At 37.5% G+C, this 26497-nt stretch overlaps 1 protein-coding gene across 1 annotated transcript in view; it reads left to right on the plus strand.

The window, feature by feature from the left end:
* The window catches only part of ADCY2 (adenylate cyclase 2), a 227558-nt gene that overhangs the window by 93194 nt on the left and 107867 nt on the right, over window positions 1-26497 (plus strand). Inside the window, exon 4 of the mRNA XM_059836040.1 lies at window positions 10008-10157. Coding sequence (XP_059692023.1) covers window positions 10008-10157 — 150 coding nt within the window. The remainder of the gene's footprint in view (window positions 1-10007; window positions 10158-26497) is intronic.

Genomic DNA, 26497 nt, shown 5'->3' on the forward strand with positions numbered 1-26497 from the left:
TTATATCACAAAGGTTTCTAAATCTCCTGGGGAAACACTTGGTATAGCCAAGTGTTGATATGAGGAATATAGCCAGCTACAAGCGCCTTAAATCACAAACCAACTCTATAGAGGTTTCTGAATCTCCCCGAATCTTACTCAAAGGCGTCCCTATTGGGGGGGAAGAGAGATTCAGCCCGTCGACTGATCCCAGTTGTCAGAGCAGGTCTGCAATGGTCTGTTCCCTAACATCCCTCCTCTATTAAGCCTTTTTATACTATTTTTACTTTACAGGTGGAGCTTGAGTGACTCTAGTCATATATTTCTTTGTTGTAATTGGTGTAAAAGTTTCTCGCTTTGCTTTTAAATGTATAGACCAAGAAAAATTCAGAGCCCAGGCTCAGTGAGGGCTGGTCGCACCTTGGAGGTGGGTAGCTTTGGGATGGAGGTGTGTTTTTTAGTATTATAATGAGATTATAATGACTATTTTGTCAAAAGGTGACAGACTGTGGGCCCATTCCCAGGTACTCCACTACACACCATTACACACACTAAATAGGTTATTGTATCTTTGTACAATAGCATTGTCTTTGACCAGGTACATATCCTAATTATCAGGGTGAGTCTCCATCTCATTGTTCCATAGTACCTTCCAGTCCCCATCTTATCACAGAGCCTGGCCGCGGTGTCTCCACTCCGCTCCACCCTCCGTACAGTTTCTATTAGAGTCAGCACACCAAGCTCCCCTGGCATTGCCAACACCTAAGGTTGCCTAGGGAACTTTTGTGGGATGGAACTCTTGCATGACCACCACACTCCATCCTGAAATTTTCTTCAATGCTGTACCTTTCCTAAAAATGCGAATATAGATTTAATTTCTAAGTCACCTCCAGCAATAATTCCACACCACGTTATAAAAATATTCAGGGAGGACAAGGCCATCACAGAGAAACAATTTCTGGATCCCTGTTCAGTGAAGAAGAAATTGAATTCCCACATTAAAATCCTTCTCAGAGGAATAGGGGAAGAAGGGCATATATAGATTGGTCTGAAATAGACCTTGGTTCCTGCAGACCATAAGGTAGCAAATATGAAAATAAACTTTAAAAAAAGTTTCTAGAAAGTGTCAGGGAAACTGTAGGTCTGTAAACTCAGGGTCTTCATAAGGCAAAAACTGAAGCTGTAAGAATAGAGCATGGTATAAATGCATCCTATTTGGAAAGAAGTAAAGGGAAGTCTTACCTTAAAAATTTCTTGAAGTTGTCTGAAGGCATCAACAAACATGGATGAGGCTGATTTAACTGATAGCTCTACTTGGATTTCCAAAAGGCCTTTGAAAGAGTACCTAGCCCAAGCCTTTTCAGTGAACTGAGTAGCTGGGAGGGAAAATCCATGCATGGATAAACAGTTCTTCAAAAGACAAGGAACAAAAGGTACGAGTGAATGATAGGTTCTTATATTCAGATTTAAAGAACAGAACAAATGTGGAAGCATGGAAAATGTCTCTTCCCTGGACAAGTACCTCCATTTGTTTAATCATTGGTCTCAGCTAGTTTAAGAGTAATAGCCTATTCCTAATAACGCTTTGTAGTATTTTAGGTGTCTGTAACATATAACCACATGCTGCTATATAGTGGTTGTCACTAGTGCTGGTATGAATGTGAGGTACTGTGCTAACTTTTGAGTTGTTAGTCAGAATATATCCCCACAAACCAAGTGATTCAGAAAAAAACTGGTTCAGGGTGTCCAACGTGCTTCAGACTAAGGCTTTGGAATAGAAAGCCTGACCTGATGACATCTTGGCAGTTTGGAGGCATGAAGGAGAGAAAATGGCATCTTTTGCGTAAAGATGGAAAGTTGGCGTCAGCAGCATGAATATTTACTTCATTCCTTACTGAATGTAAACCAAATTAAGTACTTTCTTTGTCCTGACTTGCTGACTTTTGATAGCATTTGCCTGACATCAGAAAATTGAACTTTAAGGTTTCCTGAGAGTAAATTTTCCTGTTAGATGCCTTCCAGTTAAGAATTAACCCAAATGCTGATTGGAGATCTCAATGTAGTTCAAAAGGGTAAGCAAGGTCTTAAAAAACATTGCAAACACATATAAGAGTGTCATTATTAAAAACTTTGGCTCTGAGGACGTTCTGCAATCAGTTTAATCCAATTTTGTATGTCATCACTTTCCTTAGTTATATACCACTGTTGTTATTCTCCCTTCTGCTCCATATCATTCTTCGTGAAGTACATAGCCAAAGACCACTGTTTCCTAGAACAGGCTGTCAAATTATGAAAAGTGAACTTGATAAAAGTTTGTCATAGTCATCAGACAAGCAGAACAAATACTTGAAGATTATTTCCTATTAAAAAGCTTAGCTGGTTCATTATGAATACTAATAGAGAAAAATATTATCTAAGAAAAACATTCTTATATAAACCATAATTTCATTTAGTTAGAGATCATAAAAAAGACTGTTTCAAAATGTCTAATTACTGTTGTCTGTCAGGTAGATTAAAACACATATTAATTGACAACAGTTTGCAATGCAATAGAAAAAATTATATTGTGTATATGTTCTTACTGTAATTTACTCACGTAATACTAAACTCTCCATTGATTTTAATTTCATTATATATTGATAATTTAGAGTATGTAACATATGTAATACACAGTGCAGTTACACACATTATAAACTATAGTGATTGGGGAAGAAAGCTGAAATCATCATTATGGTTTTGAGGCTAATCTCATTTCCAGTTACGCATGCCAGAAGTTAGTACATTAATAAAGAGCACATATGTGATTGTCAGTGAATTTATCTGTTTGTCCTGTCTTCTCCTGGTAGCTTTTGAATCTATTGATTAATTTCTGTAAAACTTGCCAGAAAGGGAGATGTTTAGAGAAATATAATATATGAAGAAATTTCATGCAGGCTGGTAGATACTCATGTGAAAAAAATTTCACGAAGACTGATAGATAGTACAGGAGAGATAGCCTGGTAATACTCCAGCTGAGGGAAAGGAAGGAAAAATCTACTGTCATACATTTAACTTGAAGCGTATTGCTGGTCCTGTAAGTAAATATATTTATATTATAGATTTTAGTCTTTATTTTTTAAAGAGTGAAGCAGATTAATTTCTTGGAAAAGACTGAGGGTATCTGAAAAATCAGACATGGGGATATTTCTGTAATATATCAAAGATCGATGTATTACCCCATAGATTGTTTTTTAAATAAACTGTTTAAATTTTATGGTATTAAATGTCTTTTTTTTTTATAGCATGCTAGTACTCATTACTATATCAGATCCAGGACCTAAAAATGAATCTCAGTCTTTTTGGGATAACATTTTAGTTTTTAAGATGGATGAGAGTATCAGTTGTTTACAGATTCTACTTCCAAAATTCAAGTCAAACCCAACATTACTGTTAGTTTTACCTAAATTTATATCTGAATAGGTTTGAAATTTTTTTTGTTTGTTTGTTACAATTAATTGTATATTCAAATGTGTTTGAGCAGTTTTAGTAGTACAGAAATGATCCCAGAGGCGCATGTAAACACAAAAAGAGCTCTCTGCAGGCAGGAAGGGGAGTGGAGTGACTGGCTGGTTCCTTCTGAATGAAGAGAGTATGACTTCCCCTCTGGCAAAAAATAATTTTAGATTCAAAATATGAAAAGTCATTAATTAGAGTCAATGATATTGATTATGTGTATTACACAGAAGTGATCTAAAGGGACCATAACTCTGATTCTTGTTTCTAGTGTATTTTTCCTGGTTTTGATCAAGAGGTTACAGTTTATGATCTGTTTTCATCTACACTGGCATATAGATAGGCTCTGTGTATGCACGAAGCTGAATAAAATAAATTCAGTCATTCCACAGAGCAGCCTGGAGCTATGAGAAACTTCAATCTGTAATAATGATAAAAAGAAAATCACATCAAATAACATAGATATTGCAGAAAAGGAATATCCTGCTAATGTCCACAATGCTCTGACTGCAAAATCTACAAAGAGAAATACACATACAAATTAGAAGACAGTGTCACAACTTCCTGGCTTGTAAAATGACATCAATTCCCCTTCCACAAAAGGACTTCTTACCAAGTTTATTTTAGCACTGAAAATATGGAGCAGTTTGCTGATGTCTGGAATAATGAGTAATTCAAACTCTTTTTGTTGATTCTCAGTTATTTTGAGACATCTTAAGTTGTTGGGGTTTTTTGGTGTTTTATTTTTAAATTGGTTTGTTTCTTGCAAAATTGCAATTTGTTTTTCTACTTATCTTCCTGAAAAACATTTGAGATTCTCCTTGATATAGACAAAGGGTCTGAGGATACTGGAGCTTCCTGTTTCTTCTCTTCATCTCTAGTGTGTTCTTATTGTGGCCTTCATGAGTATTTAAGGATTTGAATACCTTTTACCTTTCGGAGTATTAAATATAATGTTGCAGTCATTAAAGAAATTGATTTTTACTCTTAATTCCTGAGGAAGTAAGTCTGCAGTTGCCCATATTCTGTCTGTCCTTCAAACTGTCGTGTTCTGTACCCAAATAACTTTAATTCATGAACTTTCACAATCAGCTCTGAAACAAAAATAGAAATCCAAAAGATTGCTACATTCCTTTATGAAAGACAGGACCTTTCATGATAAAGACCCCAGCTTAGTGATCTCACTAAGACAAATATAGGAAAAGGCCAGTTGTTACACTGTGTAACAGCAGCTGGTGGACCAGGCACCACTTGATCACTAGTTTTGGTGCTATAGCTATAACAATCTTTGGCCTGTTTGAGGAGTTGGAAGTAGAAGTGAGAAAATAAATGGACAAAACGATACAAATCCACAGAAATCCAGACTTCATTAATTTTGCTACTCCCCAGACTGCTTGTTTTTGAAACAATGGTTGCCAGATGTGCAAACCGTCTCCTGTTTTCAGTTCTGTCAGCCTTCTTGTTAGCGATCACGTAGCTATACATATTGACACTGAACTGTATTAAAATATTGGAACTCTTGATCTTGGACCTCCATAGGTCTGGAAATGTGAAAGAAAACAAGTCAGTGTCATATGACTGACCAGAGCTCCATGGGCAAGAGTGTTGCATGGAATAGCTGGGGAACCTTCTGAACACATGTACTAAAATAATGGTATTTGGCATAGTACATGGTGACCATGCAGATGACTAATTTACATGGTGGCTAAGCATTTCCTTTTGAAATACTGCTTGTCAGTTTTTTTTAACTGTACCCAGTGTTCTTTCTAGCTGAATTTTGTTTGAGTCTAAAACTGTACAGGTTCCTAAGAAGTACAGATGTTCCCTAGCTTGGCTAGTCACAAACCATGAAATGAAAGATCAAATGGAGTGAGAGACTATTCATCTTTGCAGAGCTAAAGAATTTGCACCTTGGCAGTGACACAAGGATTCTTTTTTCTTCCATTAATTTCCATGCAGACGTTATAAATTATAGCCTTTCTTGCCCACCCCTCAGCTTCCATTTCCTCAGCTTTCTTATCCAGAAGAAAAGTGGAATCTAACTATTAAAAGAGTTCTTAATTGTTTGTGTTGGGAGAAATTCTGTTCATGCAAAATTACAGGAAGGTTCTATACAATATCTAAGAGGAAAGAAATGTGACAAAATAACTCATGAACTGGAGGCTTTCCTCATAGGGAAACTGTAGAGAACTCCGATCTTTATATTAAGTATCTGAACAACAGTTACTAATGTATTTAACAGATTATTTATGCTTCAGTTCAGAATCAGCAACCTATATTATAATTCTTTTCTTTTTATATAGCATAGTACTTCCTTGTATACATATACCTTTGTAGGCAGCTTTCATCAGTTGAACTAGGAATATGCACCATTACTGTGTAACCTATATAATACACTACTTTTTTTTGAGCAACTCAGTGAACTTTAGTACTCTCTTGAGAAATTAGTCATACCTACTTAACCTTGTCTTCATTTGCTTTTAAATACAGTCTATTTTGATAGTTAAGCACTAAACATCAGATTACTTCATATTCACTGCTACTGCAAAATACATGTGCTTGAATGTAAAAATACAATTTAGAAAATGCCCCATTGCCTGCAAGTGCATACAGTTTTCTGTAGGTCAAAAGAGATGGAAGAGAGATCAGGCATGATAATGTCCCTTAAGTGATGAGAGGTACAAGCTGGTACTTGGAGTACCTAGAGATACTTCCTGATAGTATCTTGGTGTTCCTTGCATTAATTTTTGACTCATATTTAGATCACCTTCTGTAGACATTGAATTTATTCATTGATTAAGCAGAAACTTCACCACAGTGAAGAATGGATATATCTAAAGGGTGCAGATGGCCCAGGAGATGGAGTTGCCTCTCCACTGACTGTACAGAGAGATTAGAACTTCTGCTGTGTGACTCAGTGTTTCCATGTGGTGAATTGAGTGGAAGCTTACTAAAGTTTATGTATATTGTGGTTTTGGGGTTTTTTTTTCATACAGTGTCTGTTTGTAAAAGAGATGAACTACGTTCATAGAACATTGTCTTTGAGGTCACCCGGGTCTTTTTCTCCTGTTGATTTACCATCATTAGTTACGCCCTCTTCCATAGCTCAGGCTTGTTCTCCTTGGCAGAAGCCCTAACCATGTTGTGTAGTCTATTCAGGTGCCCTTAATTTCCTTATAGAGGTTCTTGGCTACAGGTTTATCTGCACAGTTAATCAGAGCTCTCGCAGCAAGACGCAGAGTTTCTTACCAGAAGATCCACCACATCTTCTCTTATTATCCAACATTCATCTGCGGGGAGGGAGGCAGGCGTGGGGAGGAAAAAAATAGAGGAAGAGAGAAAGAGCTGCAGAGGCCTAGCCTAGAGAAATGACAAGGTAGAAGGCTGGTCTGTCTCAGGATTTCATTCCAAGTGTTTCAGTCCAGGTAGGATTCACAGCATGGGGTCTTCTCAGAGCAGGTGCCTGAACAGGAGGAACTGTTTGTACGATTGCATACTGATTAGAGCACTTGCTTAGGAAGTGGGAAGCACCGTTAATTTTTTTAGACTGAGGAAAACTTTGAACCTGTTCCTTCTAAGAGAACTCCTATGAGACTTTAGAGCAAACCTGGGACGGAGCTCGTCTCCAGCTCATATGTTGAAACTGGACTGCAGTTCAGAAGAAAATGCAAGACTTAGGAGAAGACAGATACTCAGCAAGAAGTATATATGTTGTTTATTTTGTTTAGTAATGTTAATTGCATTTTCCATTGAGCAGTCTATTGACGACATGTATTTCACTCAATAACTCTTCAATGACAAACACAGAAATATTCACTCAAGCCAGACTACATACAAGCAAAAAATCTCTTGGTCTGAGTTAGAAAACAGTTCATCTATTTCTTGGAAATGTTTTTCTAAGTTAATACCGTAGTGACACATTTCTGAATGAACTCCATGCTAGCCAAAAGAATTAACGATGTTTTGTACAGTTTCTATCTACATATTCACTTATACACTTACGTGTTACATCTACACTAAGTATGGCAATGGCTGAGATATCTGAGTTGTCTTTGAACAGCCTAATTCAGGTACTGGAAGCCCGCACAGAGCTTCATGTGGGCTGAATTACCCCATTGAGAATCTGCAAAGCCTGGTTAATTAGCTTCCTTGCCTGTCAGTCACTTGTTTCCATCTATTTTCTCACTTCAGCTAGTTCAGTCATAAAACTGTAATCTGTTTTTCTATGGCTGTGAAGATGATACTCATAATTTACTCCTCCATCTACCTATCACAATATACTTTTTTTATTTTGATTGTTTATAGTCCTGAAATTTTGCTTTAAATAATCTATAACTTTATGAAGCTGGACAGTACATTTAGTAAGTTTGTGTGCGGCCTTTTAACAATGATCCGTACATAGAGATTATGACAGCACACTGTTGATTTCCGTTCAAATCAGTGTTCATTTTGTTACTAAAACTTCCCACTGCATATCTGAGAATTTTCTACGCCCAGCAATCCTTACTTTCAGGCTTTTGTTCTCATTTCATAATTTCATTTAAAAAACCAGCGGTGATTGATTGCCAGTTAGAACACCCTACCCCTGCACTGCAATGTCTCATGCAAGATCTTTATTCACTGATCCATGTCTGCTAAGAGTACCGTGATGTTGGTGACATCAAAGCAGAATCATGCAGTTATGATTTACAAATAAATATAAAAGTATTTTGAGTTAAAGTGTTTTTCTGTACACCGTCATCTCTTATGTTTTTTTACGTTATTGGCTGTTGTGAAATGCTTCATTTAAACTATTTCTTATCCCTCTACTTCATAAAAGAGGTTCTTTGGAGAAAGTGAGAAATGTAGATTTTTCTTTGGTTTTACATTTATGTATTTTAGAAAATTTTAAGAACTCAGATGTTGCTTTTAGAAACATTATAATGCCATGATCTTAAACTTTTAGGGAAAGAAAGAAAAGTTTTCTCAAATTGAAAACACAATCCTTTTTGTGGCAAAGGTGTATAGTTCCTGCTTTTAGCTTTGTGGAACCATGAGAGGTGAGATGTCAGACATGTCACAGAAGGAGGAACAGGTATAGCCTGTAATGATGTTATAATTTGTGAGGAAAATAAAAGCATCTATTTAAAACTCTCATTTTAAAGTGTGCATTTACAAAAGGAGCATTGAAAGTTCATGTATTTTTTTGTGAATAAAATATATTCCTCAAGGAAATGGATTTCTGTTAATAGGACAATTTATGTCTTTTCTCTGAACCACTATAGCGTACTGTCTGACTTTTTTTCTGACATCTCTGGCTCTTTTGTGAGTAGCAGTCCACCAAGGATTGCCTGGTACATAGGCACACCAAAACCAACTATGAATGATCACTGGGGAAATCTATCACAAACCTCATGATTAGATTAACGGTGGAGAATTAATGGAATTTTAGCCTCCTTTCCTCCTCCTTCCCTTCCAGACCAGGAGCACTATGACATCATGTAGTAATCCAGGCTGTATGATACACTGGGGCCTTACAGATAGTCACCCATTCTGATCAGATTGCAGCTGCAGATTGAAGTTGAGAAACTTCAGTTCCCTTTTAATATTATCTTTTATTATTGAATTCAGAGTTGGTTTCATTACTCTACTGTGTTTCTTCTGCTCTGAGTGAGCTAGGACATGTAAATGTGTCTCTTTTTGCAGCAATAAATTGGGGACAGTTGAAAGTGTGAGCATCACCACACAGTATTCTATCCTTTTTGAAGTTCAAGCACAGGAAGGGCCTGCCTCCCTCCCCTCTTTACTTTCTCTGAAATGTCCCAGACAATTAATAAATAAAACTGCATTCTTTAAGTGAACTTATTTCTCATGTTCATGTGTGGTTGTGTACACTGAGTGTCTGATGCTCTAAGTTTGACCCTGAATTTTATAGATTAAGTTTGTGGTTTAGGCAAATGTGTTTTGTTAGTAGTGAAAAGTATATTCCAGTAGAGACATGTCAGATCTCACTACTTAAGCATTGCTTACCATGACCAAGGTTAGTATTTATAGCTGACTGACAGATAGTAATGGGTCAGGCTGAGAGAAAATGCAGGTCAGGCTGTTGATGTAGGTGAATCTTTTCACCTTTTAATCATACGGCACTGCAAAAGAAAATGTTTTGCCAAAAGAGCGTGGCAATAACATGGCTTCTGATGTTGTTATAAGGAGCCATAGCTATTGTTTTATATCAGTAGATCATGATCCCGACTAATTAATACTCAGCAGTGGATATACAACATGAGCTGAATTTCTTTTTCAGAAAATTTATACCTCATTGAATAGGCAAATATGTTGTTCATTATCATTCTTATTTAATTCTAAATGAAAATGGTATTATTGCTTGGGATTTTGCCCCTAATTGTGAAGGCTTTTGGAAAGGTGAACCTTTGCTAGAAATCAAATGCAAGCAAAATACGTAACTGCAGCAATCTTTCATTTCAGGTTAGGATTATGTTCAGTTAATTTATTTATATAAATTCCCTGACACTTCTTTTTTATTTTTAACCCCCTAGATATTGGCAAATGTAATCATTTTTATCTGCGGAAACCTGGCAGGAGCATACCACAAACACCTCATGGAACTTGCACTGCAGCAGACATATCAGGACACGTGCAACTGCATCAAATCCCGTATCAAGTTAGAATTTGAGAAGAGGCAACAGGTAAAGTCACACCCATGTTTGGGTCTGTTTTGCTGTTTTCACACTGTCCACCTTTTCATCAATGTATAATCCAGTTTGCTAATGTAAAAACACTTCCTGAATTACTGAAAGTTACTTAATGAAATACGCAAAGTATTTTGAACAGGGTGGTGCGTAATTTCTATCTGAATATAAGAAGGTATTATAATTATTTGTGTTGTCAAATACATGTTTTCTTTCGTTTGTTCTGTGAATGTATTTTATGATAAAGAAAGTTTAAAATGCTATATAGATTGTGTTTTCACACTCTTTCGTTGTCCTCATTCAATGTGCTGTGAGATGTACATGTGTGCTTTGGGAATTGTCAGTTCTTCGTGCCCAAGACCAATACTGCAAAATCACTGTAAGATATTACTGCACTGTTTTTGAAAAATATTTGAAACTACAATACTGATGAATCATGTGATATAGTTCTAGGGGTCAGGTATGTTAAGAGGAGCTAGGGGAATTGCATAATGAGACTATCTGTCATTTATTGTAGCAGCTGAATAAAAGGCTTCTCTGATGGCTTTATATAGTTCTTTTTCTCTTTGCAAGTTCTGTACAGTGCCTATCATCCTGACAGATAGGTGCTTCATTTAAGGGAATTTGAAATACAAATTAGTTCATCAAGTAGTAAAGAAGATGATAGGTGTATTTTGCTTTGAAGGTCACCAGACTCAAACTTCTATGAACTGTTAAGGGTCAGAGAATAGACCCTTCACTGACACATTTCTGTTGTCACAAAAAGCGTGTAGAGGTGTACACCTCGTATGTCCCAGCTGACCTTAACTGTCATGTCTGTCTCACAAATACCTGCAGCCATTTTAAATGAAGGTTTTCAAGATCCATCACCAACACTTTTTTTGCAGAAAAAGCAAATGGAGAGTCCATACCAGGACTTTAACAGATGCTGACTGTTTAGAGGGCTAGCCTTATTCTGCTGGGCATTTGGGTTGCATACTGGCTGAAGATGCTGCAAAACATTTAAGGTAGTCTTAAGGAGAACATTTTACAGTAAAGGCAGGCTTTGATGATTAGATGCAAAATCTGCATAAGGTACTATTGCAGGAGAGGTTGTGTAAGAGCAGTCATAATTTATAAGGTTCCACCTCTGCCTCCATGAGCTGCGCGCAGTGAATCAGTAGGCTTTATAACTGATAGTACACAATGCACATTTTACTATCTGTTGAGAATATGGGCGAGAGTATCTCCAAATCTCCAAATGAGTATCAGTGAGACAGCTTGTGAGTGCAGAGCAACCAATGCCAAGTATCTGGGAGCAGTATCGCTCCAGAGTGGGCAGTCTCCAATGATGTGGGGATGATGTGATGGCTTCTAGGCTCATGGTGACTTTGTAGAAGGTGGTTAACACTGTTCCCTGTGCTTAGGCCTCAGCTGCCAGAAGGATGTATGCAGACCATATTCAAACAGCGTAATTCATAGCAGGCATTAAGGTCTCCCTTACTGAGGAGAGACCTGAGCTCTTAGCTTCCTGAGCACGGTTGTAAGGGACCAAGTTTCTACTATTGGCTGCATTTTCCTATGGGCATAGGAAATGCATTGGTGTATCTGCCAGAATCAGGAGGGTGTGTTACTGGACACTGTCAGTAGGTGAACTCAAAGTGGTAAGGATGCTGCTTGTAGAAGTCAGTGGTTAGAACAGACATGGTGCTAGCTGGTTGTTTCTGTAAATGTGTATTATTTGCTAAACACTACTCATTTCTATGGAAAGACGTAAGTAAGTAGTTTTGGTTTCCTGGCACTTCTGATGGTCTTGCAAAAATGGTTGAGACCCTGACAATGGAGAGAAGCAAAAAATATCTGGAATTCTGTGCCAGATGCTTCCTCTTTGTGGTTTGTAGGAGTTGTGTTTCTAATATCCTGGAGCCCAGCAAGATGGAAAACAGCAACAGCCATCTTTCATTAATAAATTGTGTTGTTGTTATAGAATAATGAAAGACATTGTACGTAATTTGTTATATATATATATATAAGCATGTGTTGTCATATTTATGTTTTGATAGAAATAAATACATCAAATTAGTTAAGACACCTACACAGCTCTAAGTAGTGTATTGCAGGTCTGGATTAATAACAGATGGATCAATGTCTCATTAAACGAAAGTAAGTGAAGTATTCTATGAATGTTAATGATATTTTTGACCTCTGGTGATGAACCTTTAGCTCATCAGATCTTCTTACATAGATTTCTTTAGCGTTTTTCCTCTCAGCCCCGTAATATGTCCTTTATCTTGTGTCACAGTTTTTCCAACCAAAAAGACAATGAGGTGCACATCCTTATTATCACATTTATGAATGCTAGATATTTAAATGTGAAAAGGTAAATGAGGATTAATTTGATAAGTTGTTTTTCTTTTTTCCCAGGGTTAACATACTTCATTTGCAAACTTTAGTTCAGAAGAGGATGTACTTTAGTTTGTCTTTTAATACTGCTTGTTTTGCCAAGAAGATACAGATCATCCACATTGTTAGTATTCAGAGAGCAAGTCCATCATATTGCTGGCTATTTTTAGAGGATTGGGATACATTGAAACAGTAGGAGCAGGTGCATTTTAAAAAACACTGGGATTGATCAAAGCCTTTATTAGCCTGTGAAAGGTTGTAGCATGACCCTCGATTCTACATCTCTTTAACAAGAAAAATTTAATTTACTTCAGTGAGAAATAACACAAGCTACTTTTATACAAGTGCAGAGCGTAGGACGTGCTTCTAAATGCTTAGGGCTCCAGATGAAATTTGCAAATTGGTCCAGATCATGGACATCATGTCTTTTATAATTGTTTTTGAGAGATGTACAATTTATATTCCAAATTATTCCATGGATTTCTTCTTACTTTGTTTGAGAGTAGGGTCATACAAATGTAGCCGACTGTTTTTCACCTGGGGGGGGGGGGTGTGTGTCTTTGAATAGCCTTTTTGAGAGTACCATTTTGATTGTATCAATAGATAAGTATATTGAATTACCACTCAATAATTATGCCAAAGAACTCAAGAGAAACACCAAATTCATTGTTTTCAAGTGAGAACAGCGTACATCACCATCTGGTGAAATAGGGGTGTGCGTACATATACTGAGGTACAAGTTAGACATATTGTACCCCCACCACTGTGTTTTTCTGTTAGGGCACAGCAAAGGCTGGCTGCTCCCCAAGGGATGGGAAGCCATGGGTGATGACACCTCCCAGCAGGGCAGGGGCCTCACCAGCCAGGGCCCTGTCCCACACCACAGGGTGATCTGGGCAAACCCGGTTGCCGGCAGCCAGGGTCAAGCAAGAGTCCAGAACACCAGCCAAGTCTGTGGTGATGAGGCAGGTCTGAGGCCAATCCGGGAGGTCAATCAACAGCTCAGGGTCAGGTCCACCAATTGCTAGGCAGGTCCACAGTGAAGCGGGGAAGTCAGTCCAGGGGCCAGGATCGACAGGGTCCGCAGCCAGCCCAGGCAGGGGCTGAGCTGAAATGGGGTCCTGGGCCATGGGCAGAGGCTGAGGTCGGAGGCCCAGGTGAGGTTGGTCAGGGCCAGTAAGGCCAGTCAGTGCCCCAAGGGCCTTTACAATTTCATATGATGTGTTGTGTAGGAGTCATCCTTAGGCTTGGCTTGGGTTTGCGCTATATAATGTGTGCTTGCCTGCAGGTGTAGATGTGTAGATGTTTATGCGTATTACAAACCACACCTTTGTGAACTGTGGTTTCGTAGCACTGTGTTTGATAACACTGGACACTCTGGATTTTATTTCCATTAGTGTACTTTGTTGTGAGAGTCACTTTTAAACTCCCGTAGTAAAAGGCAGTATTTTGAATGCCCACTTCGGTGTTTCTCACACAACTTCTCTATCTTTTCAGTGTATATAAAAGAGAAACGTGAAACTATTCTGACCTCTATCAATTTGCAGCCTTATTTCAAGATATATATCTAAAATAGCCTCTCATAACGTTATTTGTCTCACTGATACAGCCTGGCTGACAATTCGTAGTGGTAATGACTCATTAACACTGAGTGCAAGATCTCAACACTGACAAGCAGTTAACATAATTGCTTTTCTCTCTCTCTTCTGGTGCTTTGCATCATGAGACATAGGAATATACACTGAGAAATTCTTGCAACATGGCAAGGAGGTGTTTGTAAGGTGTTGGTGTTCAGTGGGTTCTCTAAAATGCTGTCTTTGAAAAGGAGGCAGTATAATGACGGTTTTAGAAACAACAGTCAGGTAGCAGATGAAAATGAATGAGGTTTCAAATCATTGAGTGGGATTTTAATTTTTTCACTGAAACATAGTGAAGCAATACCATTCATTACAGGAACTGAAATGTTGCAAAATTGTTTTTAAATTAATCTAAAACAGAGAAGCCTCATACATTTTGAGACTTGAGGCTGTTAGTAAAGAACAGAAACATTTGAAATATATTATTTGGAAGTAACGTATAAAATGTGGATTCCCGTAAGTTCAATTAATGCATTTTAAAATGTAAGCTACTAATATTTTCATGAACATAGAATAGTTTTTCTAAGGGCTTCCTCATTTTCCTTTTTTTTTTCCACATAGCTTCAAGGCTAGTAAGCAGGAAAAACAAAAGCTAATTTTGGTCTTTGAAATTTTAGAATCCATTTCCTACTCCATGTGTGTTCATACACATACACATGGGTGAGGTGCCAATCCTTCCTATTAATCTACATGTCATTACCAGAATTAAAGCCTGTTCTGAGGAAGAACTTAAGTGCCAAGTTCTGCATGGTAGACCATGTGGAAGACAGATAGAGTATGCAAATAGAAACTGGAGAGAGTCCACCGAAGGGCTACGGAGGTAATTAGAGGACTGGAGCTCATGACAGATGATGAAACTCGGGGAACTTGGGATGTTTAGCCTGCAGAAGAAAAGGCTTGGGGGGGACATCTGGCAGCTGCCTTCTGCCTGAAGGAGCTTACGGAGAAGATGCGGTCAGATTTCTCTCAAAGGTACACAGTGGAAGGATCAGAGGCAATAGGCATGAGTTGCGACAGGGCAAATGCTGGCTGGAAGGAGGTAAACAATTCTTCCTCAAGAACGGGGTTAGGCACTGGGAAAGGCTGCCTGGAGACGTGGAGGAATCCGCATGCAGGGAGATTTTCAAGACTCAACTGGACAAGTTGTTATGCTTCAACTCTTGTTGTGGGCAAAAGGGAACACACTATAAATACAGAGCTCACAATCTATTGTTAGTCTAATTAAAGTCTTAACAATCTAATGAAAATGCAACAAACAATTATTAGTAGTATTTCAGTTACAATAATAATAACAGTCATAGTCCACATTATCTAATTAACACAGAAAAGCGTAAATACAACTAAAACTGTTATGCAGAAAATCTTCTATTATCTCCCCTTTTTCTCTGGTATTATCCTTAGTCTTCTGTAACCACATAGCCCTGCAATACAGTACTGCCATTGCCATGTGCTTTGTACTGAGTTTGCAAGGCCTCAAGGTTGAGGCTGTCTGAATTTTTTTACCTTCCTGGAGCTTTGTTTTTACTTGATTTAGCTGTAACACCAATTTTTCTTATGACAAGGTGGCTATAGCTAATTAATTTTACTTTTCTTATGGCATGGTACAGCCGTAGTTTTTATATAGATAATAGTAATGAACAACTACTCTGTAAAGAATGAGATATTTACAACTGTAACATGATGTGGAAAAATAGAGACCTGGCAACGTCGCAGAAGCCTTAAGTGGAGACACAGAATGCAGTGCGGAGGAATACAGGCATGCGATGATTAGAGATGGGCCACAGGCTTGGCACTGGACACCCCGGGTCTATAGGTAGTTCACCACTGGTCACTTAAAGAACAAGTTCTAACACATATAAAACACCATATATATTAAATTTGGACATAGCATGGACTTACAGACCAACAAAGAAAGAACAAGGTATAAATGTGTGTTATCATATATATATATATATATATATATAAATTACCCAAGGAGTAACCATTAGCATCAAACTCCTCCTCATAAAGGACTCCAAATCCTGATGACTTGCTGAAAGCCTTCTCTTATCACCACTGCCAGGCTGAAGCCATCAACCTTAGGACCCACAGGAACACTTAAAGCATGAGCCTTTTACCAGAAAAAGGGTTAGAAACTAGGAAGTGTATGTATAATGATTTAAACTGTATTATTACTATTGGGACTTCGCTTTTTTAATATAGAAGTATTTCTTTATGTGGTTTTCTTTTCTTTCTTTTCCTCTAATAATTAGAGCAGGAGTAATAATGATTCTTGAATTAGATGATTAAGATTTCAGTTATATTAACAATAAATACAAATTAACAATAAATTCTTGGCTTTATATAAATATGTGTGTGTGTGTGTTATCAGGTTTATTTCCTTTTTGTCCATAAACAAGATTTTGAGTGTTACGCCTCACATGTCCCTCTGGGTCCTAAGCTGAATGATACTGATGTTACTTGAGCAGAAAGCAAGGGTGTCACAGCAAGTTGTCAGTGTCCCAAGTTCTTCATCAGGAGAAGGTAAATACTGGTGGTTTGGACTGCCTTCCTCCTCAATTTTATTCCACTTGAGGCTGTATTAATAAGTTTTCCTGTCACAGCCTGCCTCCTTCTTACTGGTTCCCAGGCAAAGTTTGGGAGCCGCATGCTGCCTTCCCCCCGCCCTGTGACCCCAGAGGGGCTGTTTGTCCCACAGTGACTACTTAGGGGTGCCAGCCCCCCGCCCTGGGTGCTCCCAGAGTGAAGCCAACACAGGGAGGCCACAGGCATGTGGCCACCAGGCAATTGCTGCCACAACTAAAAATCAGGCCAAGGCAATCTCAGAGAAGTCTAGAGATCCTGTGTTGAATACAGAGCTTGTGGTGTTACAGAAAAAATAATATTTTCTGGGCTACAGAGGCCCTGAGTAACTTCATCTAGTTTTGAAGTTAGCCCTGTTTGGAACAAGATATTGGACTATATATCTCCAGAGGTCCCTTTCAACCTGAATCTTTCAGTGAGTCTGTAGTTTTCTTTAATGTCTTTCCTATAGCAGAGTGGTGTGAATTACAGGAATACTGTGATTTCAGATAAAGAGAAATGAAAAGGTAAGTGTCCCCTTGAATCATATCCTATAATGGCAAATGAACGGTTTTTATATCAACAAAAAATCCTATCAGGTACTACTGAAATTCTTCCAAGTTTCTAATACTGACTCTTTGCTTACAGAAATGTAACACCAGAAATAATGTAGCCATTTTTGCTCCAACTTGTTGTTGAGAATAATAGTAATTTTGCAAGAGGAGTGTATGTTTGTTATCAAAAGCTGAGTGATTTGAAAATTATATAGGTACCCATTGTCACTTCATTGTGTTCAGGTTGCCCAGTCACTGAAGAAGTTGAAATTGATTAGGTAAGCATGATGTCATTACAATAATATTTTCTGATATCTGTTTAAGAATCTACAATTGATTTTCCCCCAAGGTTCAATATTTCAATAAAAATTTAAAACTTTGATTTCAAGAAAGAGCTAAAAAGGTTCCTGGTTCCTACCTGGAGGCTTAGAAGTACTTCTGTTGATTATATATGTTAGAATTGCTGCTTTATTGTTTTCATGCTGAGTCATTTCACATAAATGGCATTTTTAAATAGCAAATTGGTACATATTGGTAGATTTAAAATTAATGGTATTGTACAAAAATCTTCTGGATACAGAAATATTTAATGTAGACTGTTGACTAAAAGCAGGTCACTTGTTAAGGGTCCAAAATATGAATTTAAGAACCTGCTTTGGGCATTAATGTTGGATAGTCCAGCTGTCTTAGTGTATGTTTTGAGCTATGTCGTGTTGTAGAAAGCACTGATAAATTTCATGTGGCTAATAGCATAATAGTTTTACATCATACATCAGTCATTTACTGGTGGAAATAGACTATACAATATTTATGATACGTTTCTGCTTTTTCAGCTCAGTTATCCTTTTCATCATACAGTAGTTGTTTAGTACTGCTGTTTCTGTTTATGACCCCCTATAAAGTTTTTAATGAACATTAGTGGTGATTATGGTGTAATGCTATGTGTGAAAGACGTGAAATACGTGTGAAATTTAGTATTAGCATTCTACAACAAAGTAGGAAGTCTGATTTAGCAGAACAGGAACTAGGGAGAATAGCTTAAAGTAGAATATTTTGAATTGTATGCTCCTCTATTCTTTGTTTCTAATCTAATGTAGAAGAGTGTTTTTAAAAGATTTCATTCAAAAATCACTGTGTCACATACACTTTTACTTTATTAAATTTGTCAGAAAAATGGATAAGTACGTAACAGCACGGAAAGTCAATAATTTTAAAATTACAATTATTGTTTTTATATTGTTCTATCGATGTCAGTGGTTCCAAGATATTTCTTTTCAGTCTCAGAAATTAACACTTCAGAAGTTGGTAAAGTAGAGGGATTTCAGTATCCGTGCTCGTAGCCTTTGTTTACTCTCACTAATACTTTTAGCTTTTTGCACTGATATTGGATGTGGTATTCTGCTGCCTCTTCTACCAAGATGCCTATACCTTCATGATTCTTAACAAGAACAGTCTTTGAAACATTTGTTTCAGAAGCTGCTGCTGTTCTGAATCGGTCAAGTTCTGATAATGAGATGTATTCAGAATGAAATTGTGGGCTTGTCCCAGTTCACTGCCATTTCCCTGCTAGAGGTATATTTACAAAGCCTAGTGCACCAGGGCTAAACTAGCTGTTTTTCAGCTCTCTACAGCAAAGTTTTGTGTTCTTTAAATATATTCTTAAGGATTAGTTTGTCATAAAAGTGGTGGCTACAATGGAACAGTATTCTTTCCACTTCCTGGAACATACATTTTATTTCTGAATGTATCTGAGGGAAAAAAAAAGCACTGGTGTATTTAAGTGTTGTAAAGAAATCATAGAGAATAATTAGGGTTCTCCCAGCAACATTAGTAGAACAACTGAAACTTTAACCACCATTTGTAGTGACTCTGCACCAGCTGCTGAATTACCCAAAAGGTTTTTCCACTTCTTTAAACAGACTAATTCTCTTCATAGCATCATTGCATGTGCTGTAAATGTATCTCTGACATTTACTCTGCTTTAATAGTGACTATACTGTTCATTCACTTCAATCGTATTTGGAGGCATCTCAATGTAGCCTGTTTCATGCTAGCTTTTATTATTTATTAGGAAAACAAGAAAAAATGGATTTTAGTATTTTCTTTTAGGGGGAGGTACTAACAAGTTTAATACTTTCTATATTTGGTAATAAAAAGTATTTCATTGCAGTATCACCAGAGAATTATCTGTCATTTGTGGCAAAGAAGATGACGATATTGTAAGTGAGAGGCATCTAGAAAGCATTGAAGTGGATGGATTTATTTTTGATTGCTTTGGATATACCATAAAAATATAATATTTCCCAGATGTTTGCTTTTTTTTCCTTTTTCCACATCCACATTGGATTACAATTCTTGGACCCTCTTTTTTAGTGCTGCAAACATTTCAGTAAATTCATTAGTCAGTTTTCAGTTTGTGTGGCTGCAATTGTCTTGTTTTCCTCTCTTGATTCCTTCTCATGCTGCTTGTTGGTTCAATTGATGCTTTCATAGTGCTAAACACACCACTGTGTTTTTTGAAAAAAGGTCTGAGACAATAGATTAGCCAATAAACGTAATAGCTACTGGCAAAATTATTTCCTGCTCCCTATAACTTGTAAGCCTCAAAAACTGACTGTGGAACATTCTTTGCACAGCACACGTTGACAGAGCAGATACTCCAGGTTTTTATTATCCAAGTCAGTTATTGTGCTTTACTTTTGTGTCACGACCAAGATCTGTAGATCAAAACACAATAGCAAAGGTAGTGATAGGAGGTACAGAGGCTTCGTATATGCCTTGCGGAACAGTGCTTTTGTAAGGTAAAAAGGATATGCAGTTCCTTGCCTGCAAATGGATCATGTACTACATTAGCATCCTGCATCTTGTTTAAAGTCCTGGAGTTATTCCTTTATACCTCTTTGCTGTTTCAAAGTTGCTTAGGAGCTTCTGCCCTGTAGAGATGGAGTTGTGAGGAGGGGTGGTTAGTTAGCCCTCTTTGTCTGCAGCTTTTCAGATTACCCCTTTGGAAAACTACAGAGGACCATTAAGTGTGGGATACTGCCCTTTCAGTGCTTTTTCAGGCATGTGAGAAATGACCTTGAAATTTGTAAAGAAACACTATTGACAGAAGACCACTTTTCTTAAGCTATTTTCTGATTTTTGTTCTGCTAAATTGTTTTTAGGAGTTATGAGAGATCCCTTACATAGAAATAACACTTGCCATGTTTTGAAATGTTATAAACTGTGCCTTTCACCTCAGGGAATGTATATTTCATTGTTAGGGGGAGAGATACCATTATTGAAAGTCTAGTTATCTACATGAAGACACTCATATTGTCCACTATTTTCAAATAAACAGCTTAGCAAATGCCTTGTGCAAGTATCTACTGCACAGGTCAATAGAGACACTGCAGATCTTGCATGTAATGTTTTTTCCTACCTCAGGACTTCCTAGAGAGAAAAGGTCATTTACCATTTTGCAGTGAAGTAGATGAGATTTCAGCTGCTTCTCTGTGTGTTGAGCTGCAGTAATTTATTGCATCTAACATCCTCAGATAAACCGATGAGTCATGCTACTTTGTTTTAAGAGTAAAGTGTGTAGTTTAAGCAGATACTAATTGCCACGTTTTCATAGATATCCTGATAATTCTGATGAAATACACAGCTGGCAGGCAAATGTTAATTTTTCTCATGTGACCTCCGATTTTGTCAGCCGTATCACAAAACCTAAAAATAATAGCTAAAATGTAGTTCTTTTTAGAAAGAGAATGTCTTTTGACAGCAAGTCCAAAGTTTTCAATTGTTAATTATTCCCATAATTAATTACCTCATTTTTAAATTGCCGTTTTATTTCCAGTTAAAAATTATTTACATCCGACTAGATCCCTTTGTCCTTACTCTCCTTGCTATGTCTTTTTCAGCTCTCTATATTAAAAAATGTTTCCTACAAGTAGGGATTACAGGATATTGTGCCTACAGAAAATGCAAGTAGGTTTTGATAACCCAATCTTTTTTTTTCCATACAGAATCGCTCAGTCATGTCATAAACATCCTTATAATATTGTAAGTAGCTTGAACATCTTAAAGGGTTCTCCGTAATGAAGATTTTCCAGGCATCTGATCATTCTTCTGCCATTTTACTGAATTCATTCATGATTTCTTATATCATTTTTACAGGAAGCACTATTGACATTATTGACACTGTTGTCAATAATGCTCTTAGTGAATGTCCTATAAAGAGGTAAAGATCCATAAAGAAGTATTTTTACAAGTCTATAGGTCACATTGGCCTTGTTAGCAGCAGCATCATGCTGGGAGATCCTGCTCATTGGGTTAAGTACCATGAACTCTGTATTCTTTCCAGAATTATTGCTTTCCAACATACAGGTTTCCATATTGTAAATAGGTGTTTTGATTCTGAATTAATTGCTTTTGTGTATTTTAAATACATTCTGTATTGTTGCTCACAAATAGTTCTGTATTTTTCTAGCATTGTTAATAATCCTGTTATTCTTTATGTCCCTTCTAAATATTTTTTGTTCTTCAAGTGACTGTCCAGCATTCATATTGGCAGTGCACATATGCTAAACAACTTAAGTTGGGGACATTTTAACCCTATGTGCCACTGTATTCTTCCTCCTTGCTCTATTGTGCACAGGTTATAAGGGGAGAGGTGTGCTTACTGTCTTAAGGTCTTCTCAGCAATCTGGCTAAATTGGGACATTTTTCTGGAAGTTCATATCCTTGTCAGTGGCCTAGTTAGATATTACTTTAACTTTTTACACATTGACAATCAATTACCTTTCTGGTTTTGTAATATTCTCTTTCTTTCCTCTTCCCTCCAAACCATTATCTTTTTTTAGCATTTCCCTGAATCTGAAGGGCTTCAGACTAGGAAACACCCCTCAGAAAAAAAAAAAAAGTCTAGAAAATATGCTATTCCCAGGTGCTTTCAACAAAAAGTGCATACCAAGTGGTAGACATCAAGTTTAGAAGCTCACTCTGCGACCTTCTAGGAGCTCAGCTGGTTGTGTGCAAGACCATCTTGCTAATAAGAGATGTTATAAAGAAAGCTGTAAGAAGTTATAATAGGGTCTCCTAATTTCTTCCCTTAGAAGCTGCTTTCTTGCTGAGGCTCTCACCCTTGGTCCCGACCTGAGCTACATTGCAGCTGCACTGCAGTCATGCCTGTGCCATCTAACTTGTTGATCTGGACCCTGACCCACAGGCTTAACTCAAACCTTCCTGTCACAATATACTTGACTGGAGATCACTCGACTGTGGCTAACCCTTGTTACTGTCTCCAGAGATGATCATAGAATCATAGAATCATTTAGGTTGGAAAAAACCTTTAAGATCATTAAGTCCAACCGTAAACCTAACACTGCCAAGTCCACCAATAAACCAAAATCCGCACCCTGACTTGCTAACACGACTTCATAGTTCTTTATCGGTGAGATCTTGAGTCCTGTCTCTTGGCTCCCAACTCTTGGGGAGTCCTGTGACTCTTGGCCCCCAACTTGCCTTCCCTTGCAGAACAGCCTGCCCTTGCTGCTCAGTGACAGCTGGGGAGACTACTGTTTCTTGTATGGTGCTTCATCAGCTCATCTTCAAATGAATTGTACTTTGACTATTTCTTGGGTGTTTTATCTAAGCCCATCTTCTAGACAGAAGAAACAAACATCTTTAAAACCATTTTGTGGATCTCAGGCAAGGGTTCAGTCTCCTGTGAAATTAACAGGGAAGGTGTTCCTCCATCACTATTCACTCCTTTTGGCCTTGCCAAATTCCAGCCACAAAAGGCTCCCTCCTAGCTTTGGTGAGTCTACCCCAACTTTGGGAGGTCACAGGTCATTCGAGGAAAACCAAAGACAGAAGGAGACATGAGAATACCGTAATACCTATCAAACAGTGGCTACCATGGCTCTACAGGATAACGTTGTCGTGCTGGGCACACAACTCTCTTTCATGTCCTGGTTGTTGTTTGTTCCAAAGCCAATCCTAATGAACTATCTGATGTTTACTTTTTTGTTCATCCTCTCACCCCAAGAGTATTGTGCAAGACATATCTAAGATAATTTTAATTGTCCCAGCACAGACAAGGCAGCTGATTTCAGGACTTTCTTCATTTGCTTTTGCACACTGTTGTGAAACTTGGCGTTGGACTAGATCTCCTTATGAAGCAACTGGAGGGAACTCTGCATCTCATGACCTGAAACCTGAGAATTTTGGGGTTTGAAATGAAGTGAATGAAGATCCCCATGGCTAGAAGAACAAGAGTTCATAAAGTTTCTGTGGATGCCAATGTACTTTTTTTTGATTGATGGAAGTCCTTCTGCATTTGATTCAAAAATATGAGAATTAAGATATCCATTCTTTATCTAATCAGGAAAACTTCATTTACAGTTATTTTGGGTTTGCACTTGTAAAAACGATGAGGTTCAGATTTTTCTCATCTTCCTGCAAGATGTTTTCTTAGCAGACTCATTTGGGTTTTTCCACTAGACAAAAATCTGATATTTGTGGCGGGATCTAAACTTGGGATTGATTAGTGTAAAAGAAAAATCATTTGAGCAATAGCTTCTTGTTTCCTCCTCAATCTTGTCATGAAATAATCTGTACTTCTAGTGATGATTCAACTACAAGTATAGGAGAGGTGGAGGTTGGCATAACCAGTCACAATTACACTAAGTTTTTCTGGACAGGGTTAGACACTGAACGCAACTGAAGTTCTGCCTAGTGTTCCATTCTTGGTGGATTCTATTTCACAGATGGCATTCATCTTCAGCAGAGGCAACTCTTCGTAGTGGGTATTGAAATGTCTTTGCCTTCTTAAATACAACATGATTTCTCAGAAAGATCTCTTGGGTTTTCCTATATAAAGAAAACCCTTTTCCTTCCCTTTGGAATACTCAGTGGATTCAGCAGTTTGTACTCAAAGACAATGTTAGGAATATGACAGTCTTTTCCCATAGGCTACCAGGCTTCTCTTCAGGCAACCCCTTTATATTTGAGGTACTGGTTAGAATTGTGCATGTGGATGCCTACTGAAATGAGAAATAAAAGCTACTTACTAGTAAGTAGAGGTTCTGTGAACTGTGTTGCCCTGAAAGATGTTCACAACCTGTGTGCCTTGCTGATTCTCAGAGCCATGTTTTGTTATATTTTGGTTTTCCTTTAAGTAAAGAGTCTTTCAGATTGAGAGGAATGTACTCAATTTATATGGGGGGGAAAGGAAGGTGATATGGGCATGCTGATACTGTTACTGCTAGAGCTAAAAGGTGCATGGCCAACCTCAGATGCTTGGGCATATATGTACCTACAGCATGGTTATGTACAACAGCTCTCAAAGAATATGGACATTGAGGCAAGTAGTTTTTTGTTAAAAGCATTGAATTTATTTATTCTTCCAGATGATCAAATAGCTTTAAGGAAACCTGTGATATCTTAGACATGCTACTCAAAATACTCAACGTAAAAATATGTTTTTCAGTAAATTGCATTTTAAAATCTGCCAGGAAGTTGGATGGTAAGCCATTCAATCTGTGCTACTGTGCTAATTTTTAAACCGGAATGTTGAATAACACTAAATCATATGTTTGTATGAATCTAAATTATCATGTGAACAGTTGTCCTTATTGTCAACAAATGTCCGCTCTTTTAAAAAAACAAAAAAGCCTGAATGCAGTAGTAAAGGAAACAAGCTGAAAAATTACAGCTGCTTTAGTTCTGGAGGTAGCTCTGGTTGAAATGAAGCTTTGTGTGTGATCATTGCTGAAAGTAAATTTGACATCTTGATAAAAATCTGCTTAACCTTTATAGAATGCTGCACTGGTGAAAGTAAACACCCTCCCTGAACTTTCTCTCCCTGTATTTCCTTATTTCACTGAAATCTGATACTTTCCTTCTAAAACCTTACCAGAGCCACTAATGAATTCTTTTTGGCCTCCTCCAGTGTTAATCTGTTTTCTGATGACAGAGATTCCAAATGGAATAAAAAGGAAAAAGAGAAGTGAGAGAGAAAGCAAAAGGCCACAGATTTAACTACTTACCACTTTTACTTTCACCTCTTACGTATGCACTGAAACACATTTTGTGAACTTAATTTGTTCCTTTTAAAAAGAGGGATTTATGTGTAACTGAAATGTCCAACCGATTTTCATGAGCAGAAGCAGAATTGTAGAGTAGACCCTACTAGGTCTGTTTTCAAAATATGATTTATAGAAGGTTTTATTCCTACTTCAGAATGTTTTTGTAAAATGTTGAAAAGAAGTCTCAAGTGTGAAGAGGTTATTTAATCCTTCTCCTTGCTTGGTGGCAGGACCAAGTATACTTGAAACATCCTCAATAGATGTCTGTCTAACCAGCTCTTCAAATTCTGGATCTTCTACACCTTTCCTAGATGACCTGTTCACCTCAGTTTTTATCTTTGGGGAATATTTTCCCTGTTGCCCGACTTAAATATCCCACAATGCAATCTAGGCCTGTGAATGCAATTCACAGTGGATGTGAATAAGGTTTATTCCTTTCCTCTTTATTACAGCCTTCCGTGCACTTGAAGGCTATTGCCCTCTCTCCCTTTGGTTATCACTTTAATGGGGCAAAAACAGGACCACTTTCTTCCATTATGGCTTGTAGGCCATGTTTTCTAGACCTCTGATATTTTGTGTCGTCATACTTTCTTCAGTTGGTCTAGGTGATTTTCTGTAATGTTACAACACTTTGGCAGCGTTATGTTTCTTGTTAAGTTCACTTTGACATTTCAGAGGACCTTGGAATGTAATGTGCTATTGCCTTTTCACCTTTGCCTTTACCAAAGTTTGTTTAAAAATCAAATTACTGTAGGTCAGATAGAATCGGCAATTAAATCTGTTCTGTTGTCTACCCATGCTGGACTGGGATGGTCTTCACTGTTTAATTGATCTCTCACCACTCCATTCTACACAATAGTTTTCCTAGTTTCAGAGTGTAGCTGCATAAACCACCATGCACTTAATTGAAATACAGAAGATCTTAATTCAAGGACAAGTTATTTTTGCTTATTTGCTGTAACCAAAATCTAAAAGAAATATGTAGTATTTATCTTTTTCCTCATAAAGTGAGAAAAAGAAAACCACCTCTGGCATTTTAGACTACTGTAATTTAAAATGCTTTCATGTTTTAAGTATTTTTAGTACAATTCAGCTGTCTGTGTAGGATACTACCCCGATCTAAGAAAAAC

This window comes from Gavia stellata, chromosome 3, assembly GCF_030936135.1.
Source record: "Gavia stellata isolate bGavSte3 chromosome 3, bGavSte3.hap2, whole genome shotgun sequence".
In the NCBI taxonomy this organism is placed as follows: domain Eukaryota; kingdom Metazoa; phylum Chordata; class Aves; order Gaviiformes; family Gaviidae; genus Gavia; species Gavia stellata.